Source organism: Pimephales promelas, chromosome 13 (genome assembly GCF_988280905.1).
Source record: "Pimephales promelas chromosome 13, fPimPro1.hap1.1, whole genome shotgun sequence".
Taxonomy (NCBI): Eukaryota; Metazoa; Chordata; class Actinopteri; order Cypriniformes; family Leuciscidae; genus Pimephales; species Pimephales promelas.
The window spans coordinates 35,080,640-35,091,551 of NC_142781.1; the positions used below are offsets into that span (position 1 = coordinate 35,080,640).

Consider the following 10,912-nt stretch of genomic DNA (forward strand, 5'->3'; position numbering starts at 1 on the left):
TGGTGTTTCTGACGTCACAAACCACCTTGTAACCAATCAGATCAACGTGTGATCGCCAACCAGTGGATCTCTGAGTGAGTGGAGTGGAGGCGGAGCTCATTTGCATATTCATAGAACCGCGCATACTAAATGAGGTGTGGGTGTCGAGTTAGGAGACTTTATGAATGCTCAGTTTAAACCCACGGTTGGGCTCTTTTTAAAAGACACTTTACTGATACTAAAGTGAAAGAACTTCTAAAAAATGAAAACGTTATGCAAACGTAAAAAATGTACTATATGGACTCTAAATTAATCAAATCAAAGCCATATATGCATCTAACCAAGTTGTTCCAAAAGTGAAGTTGATATCAGTGACCTGGAGTTTTCCTGAGAGGTTTAGTTCAGGCGCAGTGCCACACACACACACACACACACACACACACACTCCACATTCACATTACAGTTCACATCACTGTAATACTATAAAGAGAACATCATCATAAATGAAAGCCTGTACAATAAACATTACCATAATATGAAATGTAAACGATATGTCTTTATTTTTTTCACATTTTCGTAACTGCTTTTAATCAATTGTTGTATATTATTTGAGAATGCATCAACCATGACAATTACACACGGATTTATTCCCGTTCATGGACTGATGATGATGAAGGTTCAGAGCTGAGGGACGCCGGCCACCATCTCACTCTCAATGCCACACTCATCATGGCCCCTCAGGATCTTAAAATAACCTGTGAGAGACACAACCAATCCCTGCAGGTCAAAGCTCACATTTATAATAATAAAGTCCTGAAATTATTATAAATGATAATTATTAGATATTACTTTAAAAAAAAAAAAGAAAGTTAATTTCCACAAAATATTATATCAGAAACTAGTTTCTTAAAGGATATGAATCTATTATATAAAATATGCTATATATATATATATATAAATAAATGAAGTAAAAAGCTGCAGTGTGTGTCATCCTCCTCAGGATCCGGCTAGTGTGCGGCTGAGTCTCACCGCCGTCTCCCCAGTCGGAGTTCCAGGAGTTGGCCACGAGCCAGAACGGCGTCCCCTTCTCCTCCCCCCAGCCCAGGATCTTCACCGCATGGCCGCCCAGAGCCGACCCGCTCACGTGCTGGTAAACACCTGAGAGACACACACATCACTGAGAAACTCTGGGGATGATGGAGCAAAACACGAGACGGATATTTCACACAAAGATGAACATTAGCCCGTGATTTACTCACCCTGAAACCATCCTAGCTGTACAATATGACTTCCTTCTTTCAGACGAATACAATCAAGAGTTATATTAAACAAATATCCTGGCTCTTCCAAGCTTTATAATGACAGTCAATGGGTGTGTGTTTTTGAAGTCCATTAAATGGCATCTATCATCATAAAAGTGCATCTGTCCATCATAAAAGTGCATCTGTCCATGATAAAACATGAATAGATGCTGTTTTATGATGGACATATGCACTTTAATGATGGATAGATGCACTTTTATCATGTATAGATGCACTTTTATGATGATAGATGCACTTTTATCATGTATAGATGCACTTTTATGATGGACAGATGCACTTTTATGATGATAGATGCACTTTTATCATGAATAGATGCACTTTTATGATGGATAGATGCACTTTTATCATGTATAGATGCACTTTTATGATGATAGATGCACTTTTATCATGAATAGATGCACTTTTATGATGGATAGATGCACTTTTATCATGTATAGATGCACTTTTGCGATGATAGATGCACTTTTATGATGGACAGATGCACTTTTATGATGATAGATGCACTTTTATGATGGACAGGTGCACTTTTATGATGGATAGATGCACTTTTATCATGTATAGATGCACTTTTATGATGGACAGATGCACTTTTATGATGATAGATGCACTTTTATCATGAATAGATGCACTTTTATGATGGACAGATGCACTTTTATGATGATAGATGCACTTTTATGATGGACAGATGCACTTTGATGGACTTCAAAGACATACACCCAATTGACTGCCATTATAAAGCTTGGAAGAGCCAGGATATTTTTTTAATATAACTCTGATTGTATTCGTCTGAATAAAAGAAGTCATATTATACAGCTAGGATGGCTTGAGGGTGAGTAAATCATTTTTGGGTGATCCATCCCTTAAAGCGTGTGGTTTCTGACCCGTCTTGTAGAGCAGAAAGTCCTCATAGACGGTGAAGGACGCTTCCACCGGGCCGTTATTGTACAGTTCAGTCATGATCTGCTTCTGGTCCGAGGGAAGGTTATACGCTTTATAGCCTGCAGGGGGCGAGACTCAGTCAAACCGAGTTACGAGAGACTAACGACAGAGGACGGAGCAGCAGAAACTCACCGAAGTGTTTGTCTTGTTTGTAGGGGACGCTGTACTGCGGGATACAGGCGGAGTCACACTGCGGTGTGTCCTGCTCTCCTGAACACGGCAGACGCGAGCCGTTCACATGATGCTCACAGGGGGCGATGCTGTACGGCCTGCAGCCTAGACATGTGCAGAAACACCTCAGAAACTCAATTATTATTATTATTTTAATTTTAATATTTTATTTTATTGTTTACATTTAATTTATTATTTTATTTAATTTAAATATTTTTTATTTTATTTTATTATGTTTGTTTAATTTTAATATTTATTATTTTTTATTTATTTTGATATTTTATTGTATTATTTTAGTTTTTGTTTAATTTTAATTAATTAATTAAATGTTTGGCATTTAATTTTAATATTTTGTTATTTCATTCTATTATTCTTGTTTATTTCAAAGTGTCATTTAATTAATACATTTTCTATTTATTTTTAATATTTTTTATTTTTATTTTATTATGTTCTTATTTTAGTTTAATTTTAATTAATTCAACATTAGGCATTTATTGCTATTATTATTATTATTTTATATTAATATTTTGATATTTTATTGATTATTTTAGTTTTGTTTTAAAGTTACATTTTTAATATATTTTTATTTATTTCGATATTTTGTTAAATCATTTTATTGTACCAAAGTTTCATAGTTTTATAGGCTACTTGTGACTCATTCACACATTTTTTTTGCAGAATACATAAGAAGATATAACGTAAAAACTAACGTAAAGATGTTCTTTATTATTATCCTGTATAGATCCAGACTAACCTTGTTTGGATCCATAAAGTCCTCCGGTCACCAGGCCGGATTTGGTCCAGTAATCCCACGCTTCTGCCGGATAGCCTCCAGAACACCTGAGGGTCAGTACAGATGTTACAGATGTTTCTACTCAGATGTTCCTGAAAAACCCCATTCACATCACAAACCATAACCATAACCATAACTATAACCATTAACTAAAACCATAACTATAACTAACTATAACCATAACTTTAACCATAACCATTAACTATAATCATAACCATATTTATAACCATAACTATATCTATAACTATATCTTTAACTATAACCATAACCATATTTATAACCATAACTATATCTATAACTATATCTTTAACTATAACCATAACCATATTTATAAGCATAACTATATCTATAACTATATCTTTAACTATAATCATAACCATATTTATAACCATAACTATATCTATAACTATATCTTTAACTATAACCATAACCATATTTATAACCATAACTATATCTATAACTATATCTTTAACTATAACCATAACCATATTTATAACCATAACTATATCTATAACTATATCTTTAACTATAACCATAACCATATTTATAACCATAACTATATCTATAACTATATCTTTAACTATAACCATAACCATATTTATAAGCATAACTATATCTTTAACTATAATCATAACCATATTTATAACCATAACTATATCTATAACTATATCTTTAACTATAACCATAACCACATTTATAACCATAACTATATCTATAACTATATCTTTAACTATAACCATAACCATATTTATAAGCATAACTATATCTTTAACTATAATCATAACGATATTTATAACCATAACTATATCTATAACTATATCTTTAACTATAACCATAACCATATTTATAACCATAACTATATCTATAACTATATCTTTAACTATAACCATAACCACATTTATAACCATAACTATATCTATAACTATATCTTTAACTATAACCATAACCATATTTATAACCATAACTATATCTTTAACTATAACCATAACCACATTTATAAGCATAACTATATCTATAACTATATCTTTAACTATAACCATAACCATATTTATAAGCATAACTATATCTTTAACTATAATCATAACGATATTTATAACCATAACTATATCTATAACTATATCTTTAACTATAACCATAACCATATTTATAACCATAACTATATCTATAACTATATCTTTAACTATAACCATAACCACATTTATAACCATAACTATATCTATAACTATATCTTTAACTATAACCATAACCATATTTATAACCATAACTATATCTATAACTATATCTTTAACTATAATCATAACCATATTTATAAGCATAACTATATCTATAACTATATCTTTAACTATAATCATAACCATATTTATAAGCATAACTATATCTATAACTATATCTATAACTATATCTTTAACTATAATCATAACCATATTTATAAGCATAACTATATCTATAACTATATCTTTAACTATATCTTTAACTATAATCATAACCATAACTATATCTATAACTATATCTTTAACTATAATCATAACCATATTTATAAGCATAACTATATCTATAACTATATCTATAACTATATCTTTAACTATAATCATAACCATATTTATAAGCATAACTATATCTATAACTATATCTTTAACTATAATCATAACCATATTTATAACCATAACTATATCTATAACTATATCTTTAACTATAACCATAACCATATTTATAAGCATAAGTAAAGTGTGTTGCTGCGGACACACACCCGAAGCCGCACTCGTCACAGCAGGACAGCAGATCTTCAGCCGAGATCTCCACAGAAACCTGTCCTTTACTGTGGATGCAGATGCGGTCAGAGATGGCCTCGGCCGCACCGAACGCCTGCGCACACACACACACACACACACTCTTTATATCTCTCAACATGAGGATAGGACAGCTGTCAGTCAATAAATGTGAATAAGTAACTAGTTACTTATTTGAAAGAGCATCTTAGATATTTTGTTGTAAATTGAAAAGTAATGCGATACTTTACTAGTTACTTGAAAAAGTAATCTGATTACATTACTCAAGTTACTTGTAACACGGGTGTGGACTGCCAAAACTGAGGCATTTAAAACAATGACGTCAGTTTCGTCGTGCCAATAGATGTTCATGTTCATAGCGGTGTTGGGCCTGTTATATAGATTTACATAAAGTATATACAGTATACATATATATGATAGAAGTTCATGTTTATACTGTTATGTGCTTTTCACTTTATGTTAAATTGCACTCTTCATATCACAGTCCTGCAAACATGACAGAAAATTCACTCACATTTGCTGACCACACGTCTCACGACCAATTTGTACGAATTTGTACGAGTAATTAAAAAGTGGCTAATTCGTACTAATTCATACGACCTCACTCGTACGAATTCCTACGATTTGTCTAAACCCACGTGATGGTTACGTTTAGGGGCGGGGTCAGGGGTAGGTCATTCGTACAAATTCATCCGAATTGGCCAATTCGTAAAAAATGTACGATTTAGCAAAATCGTACTAATTCGTACGAGTGACGTCGTATGAATTGTTACGAATTAGCCACCTCGTAAAATTCGTACGAATTCCCGTTAGATCGGGTTGGTCTCACACACACACACACACGTGTAGGAGAGTTTACCCAGCAGGAGCCGCAGGATCCCTGATCCCGGATCTGTCCGATGGTTTTACAGTACGGCCACTCGGCCCGCGGGTCGAAACTGTCCGGAAGATTCACGTCGACGGCGTGTTTCACCCTGCAAACACACACACACACTGAGGAAAATCTGTTCTTTATGCCAAATAACGTTTTTCTGCCGATATTAAATCCTTTCAAAACCACTTTCCACAAAAAACATTGTACCGTCCGATAATCGCGGCACTGTGTGTTGCGAATGCTGTTGGCTCTTTGACTAATTGCTTTTTTAAGTCACTTTAGATAAATGTAGATGTAATTAACAGTCCCTCCAGGATTTCACAATTTTTTTTTGTGATTTTTGCGATCAAAATGACTGATTTTGTGGTGGTAATTTCCAAAAATTTGTGAAAAAATTTGCGTTTCATATATATAACATTTACCATAATAATTCAGTCCTTCCAGAAAAACGCAGAGTTTTTTTGTGATTGTTGCGGGCAAAATTTGATTGATTACGCGGCCAGTTTTCTTTAAAAATGCGATGGAATATGGGGGATATTTATACAATTTTATGCGATGAAATTGCAGGAATTTGCAAAAATTGAGGGAACTTGCAAAAATTGCAGTTTGATGAAAAAGAGAAAAAAAGTGATTCCCCCAACATCCTGTTAATGTAAGAGTCATTTCTTATTACTTCCTTTGATAAGCAAGCATACTACATCATAGAAAGTGCTGGGAATATTTAATTTCTCATCTTGTTTTATTTCAGACTGTAACGAGTGTAAATAAGGTGTGGCCCCTTTAAGAGCTGCGCGCTCCCTGTTGAACTCTCTGCAGTGTTATATGTGCGCCTCGAACCCATGTGTGCGGGTAATTTCTGTTTGATGCTACTTATTTTATCTTATGTTGTTTATTAAGTAACGATGTGACGGTAGAACGTGTGACAGAGAGTTATACGAGTTGTCAATCGCTTCCATGAGTCTGTCTGGCGTCGCGTAATTGCGTCACTTCATAACGTTCCCATGGAAACGGGGAAATGGCTGCTCTTGTGTGAAGCAAACGCAACATTTTTCAACTTTCTGCTAAGATACATGTGACTTTTTTTGCAACGAAAATGCGAGGATTATGAAATTATGCAAACCCCGCAAATTTTGCACGGAAATCGGCAATTTATGCGGCGAAAGTGCGGCGTATTTGAAAAAATGCGGCCCCCGCATAAATATGCGGACTTTGGCTGATTTTGCATTGAATTCAGCGATCGCATAATCGCGTTTTTCTGGAGGGACTGAATTAAGAAAATATGCTTTACATAAAAGAAAATGTAGTCTATTTTTAAGACGTAACGTTATTATTTTGCGTGACAATTGTGCACATTTACCCCCTAAATTCTCATTATTATTTACTGTAGTGCATTTTTGTCAATATGTCTCATTGTGATTTATTTATTTATTTAATGCAGAGCGATTTTTGTCCTTATTTCTCATTGCTCTTATGCATTTATTTATTGTAGTGCAATTTGTCATGGTTGATTTATTTCAGTGCAATTCTTGTAATTATTTCTCATTTTTATTTATTTATTGTAGTGCAATTTTTGTTATTTATGTACAGTACCATAGTGAAATTCTTTTAATCCCCTATTTTAAAAATCATTTTTCTTATTAATTTATCCTGGAAAATGCCTCTCACCCACTGCACAATATCATTGTTAGACAGAAGAGCACCTTTAGCGACAGGATGCTCTCTTTGTCCTGCTCCACCGACAGACTGAGGAAGTCTTTTGTCCCTCAGGCGATACAGCTTTATAACTCATCCCTGTAATTTAATTTTTATATATTTTTGTCCGTTTTTTTTTTTTTTAATTTTTTTTAATTAATTGTTATTAATTGTTGCTACTGGAAACTTGAATTTCCTTAACGGATGAATAAAGTATTTATCTATCTATCTATCTTTAGTAGTGCAATTTTTGTCATTTCTCATTGTTATTTATTAACTCATATTATTGGCGTGCAAATCTGCATAAATTAAAAGTTGTACAATAAATATTACAATATATTAGTACTTTAAAACTTTTTTTATACCATAATGAGAATTTAGTGAATTTATGACTTTATTTAATTATTTATGTATTTTATTTTGGAGCGTTTTAACCATGTCAGTGATATACAGATACAGCTTTATTTCCATTAAAATGACTCTGTTTGTGTGTGAGTGTAAAACTGCAAATGTTAACACAACTTTACACACATGCATGATACTTTTCATCCCGACTGAACTTTACAAATAAACACCAATCGCAGAATATTATCATGCAGATGAATTGCTGTTTAATAACAGAAGTCATTTCTTGAAGTGATGCTGCATCATTAAGTGGTCTCGTTTGAGTGTGTGTGTGTGTGTGTGTGTGTGAAGCTCACGTGTCAGGCAGTCGGGGGCCGTTCAGCAGAGTCCCGCAGAGAGACTTCACAAACCCTGACGACACTTCCTGGAAGTTCACACCCGCCTGAGGAGAAGAGGAAGAGGAAGAGGACACAGATCTTGTTTATAACACATCTAGATTAGCAATGTGGGCTATTAGCCTGATTAGCCTATTTTTCACTCTGTAATTTATTATTTATTTATTTATTCTTATTATATTTTTCAACTCATCTCAACAACCTCACCACCTCTCACCAGAATAAAAAAATAAAATAATTAAACGTATTAGCCATGTGGGAACAAGGCCTCGGATTGAAGATAAATAAGGAAAAATGGGATGAGAAATGTGTAAAAGTACAAACACAGACTGGAACAGTTACAGTGCAACTGGCTTACGCGTACCTATATAACTCCAGTTAAAATACACCAAATGTATAGCAACATATCAGATACTTCTAATATACGCAACAGTGCAAAAGGTACAATAATTCATTATATATGGGAATGAATCTGCAGGTCATATTTCACCCCAAAAACACACACATTATATATTTAAGCTATATATGACCATTTATACAAATTTTACAATACACTCTACATTTATAAATGTAAATATATATTTATCTATATATTATTTCTATTTTACAAGCAAGTTATAATATACATGTACATATATAAAAAATCTAAATTTATATATTATTTATATTTTTATTTATAACATACGATATTTTTACTGCACGAAAGGCACATTAATTCATTGTATGTGGGAATGAAAAAAAAAAGAAGGGTTTTGGAAATAAATTATTGATATGATATGGCATATAGCCTCAGTGAGATTCATTATTGGTATTCATCCAGATAAGTGTAATATTGAAGTGTTGACAGACGGGCTGGTTCTGGTCTGTGCTATAGTGCACGGTTCATGTAATACGAGTGTTCCTTTGATTGTTTTATTTGTGTACATTACGTATATGTGTTGTTACAGACATGTGATGATGTACACTGTTGTGTAAGTGTTCAAAAAAATGCAATAAAAATAATTAAATGAATGGAAACCCCTCCTACCGTCCACGTGGTCTGGGCCGAGTTGATGATGTTGATCATGTCATGTGACCCTGTGGAGAGATGTGGGCGGCCACAGGTGACGGACAGCAGAGCGCACACACACACCACACACACACACCACATCCTGCGGAAATACAGAAGGGTTATTACTGGCTTAGTTTTTTTTAGCATTTATTATTCAAGTGAAAAAGGAAAGAAAAAATACAATAATAATTAAAAATATTAACCCTATTTAAATTAGATAAAATCGAATAAATTAAATTAACAAATACTTATGATCTCATTGTAATATTTTAATATTTGATTAACCATCGTCTGGGATATTTATATGAACAAAAAAGACAAATAAAGACTAATAAAAATGAAGAGTTATTAATTGAAATAATAAATACATTATACATAAAAAATGTATATATTTTGTGATTTTTTAAAATGAAAACTTATTTGATTACATGTTATGTGAATACAAATGTCAAAATGAGACTAATAAAAATTATTACGCCATTATTACTTTACATTAAATTAAGATATTTAACATTAAATTAAAATTATTATTGTGAGATTGTTTTTTATTAAAACTTATTACAATTTCATTGCAATATTTGATTAACCATGTTCATCTGAAAATCAAATATAAATAGACTGATAAAAAATGAAGACTGTTAATGATTAAAAATATAAAACATATTTTAATGAGATAAAATCTAAGTCAAACAGTAAAACGCATATAAACGTATTGTTCTGAATTAAAGAAACAACATTATTGCAATACTTGATTAACCAAAACCTAAGACATTATTAATTAATAAAAAACATTTAAATTACATAAAATCTTTAAACAGACTTACAATCTATATAAACTATATATTTAAATTAGATAACATTTACATAAATACATACAATTATTGTGCAGTTATTTATATTAAAAGTATTTTATGAACACTCTCCAGTCTATAAAAGTTACTTTTCTTACATAAAAAGTCTCACATTATTTCAAACTATTCAGGATATTAATCAGTAATATTGTGAAAACTGTCTTCACCTGCGCATCATATTCTGTTCCTCCGTCTCTCAAGCTGGAGATTCAAGAAAGCCACGAGATTCACTCCGTTAAACATCATGTGATCGACTGTCAGGTGCTGTCACAGCCGTCACAAGACAAGCAAAGGTCTAAAGCAGGTGGATCACACACACACACACACACACACACACTAACATACATGTACACATCAATGAAGCTAATGAAACATTGATATATTTATTATCTCTAAGTTTATTTACAAACCAAACTCCCACATTACATTACAGCAATGCTAAATAAACTGAATGTTGGTATGTACAAAGTTCTCAGCAGCTTCTCCACATGAAAGCGGTGTATAAGGACACTTCACAGTCACATGATCACTCCGTTCGCAGTGACTGGGTGAATATTCAAACTGACCCATGCAGGGAAAATGGAGCAGTTCATGTGCAAAACCACATTCACACACACATGATCACATGATGAGAACCACATCGAACCCACGTCTGGGTCACTCGCCCCACAATCAAGATTTTTGGACCATTAAGACTGACATATCCGTCATCA

General features: G+C 32.7%; 1 protein-coding gene across 1 annotated transcript; it reads right to left on the reverse strand.

Annotated features, from left to right (window-relative positions):
• Window positions 1-515: 515 nt before the first annotated feature.
• ctsbb (cathepsin Bb) lies at window positions 516-10,517 on the reverse strand. The gene is made up of 10 exons (XM_039690092.2): window positions 10,367-10,517; window positions 9,325-9,448; window positions 8,259-8,344; window positions 5,851-5,965; window positions 4,952-5,067; window positions 3,166-3,251; window positions 2,373-2,516; window positions 2,183-2,299; window positions 1,009-1,137; window positions 516-734 (listed from the first exon to the last, which is right to left on the reverse strand). Exons 1-10 carry the CDS (start codon window positions 10,375-10,377, stop codon window positions 658-660), a joined length of 1,005 nt encoding a protein of 334 aa, XP_039546026.2. The 5' UTR covers window positions 10,378-10,517; the 3' UTR covers window positions 516-657.
• Window positions 10,518-10,912: the final 395 nt, after the last annotated feature.

Bases quoted from the DNA above. Each gene is read 5' to 3' on its own strand.
- ctsbb (XM_039690092.2), bottom strand. The intron at 5,068-5,850 runs GTAAACTCTCCT...GTGTGTGCGCAG, and splicing joins GATCCTGCGGCTCCTGCTGG to GCGTTCGGTGCGGCCGAGGC. The intron at 2,300-2,372 runs GTGAGTTTCTGC...CGCCCCCTGCAG, and splicing joins CAAACAAGACAAACACTTCG to GCTATAAAGCGTATAACCTT.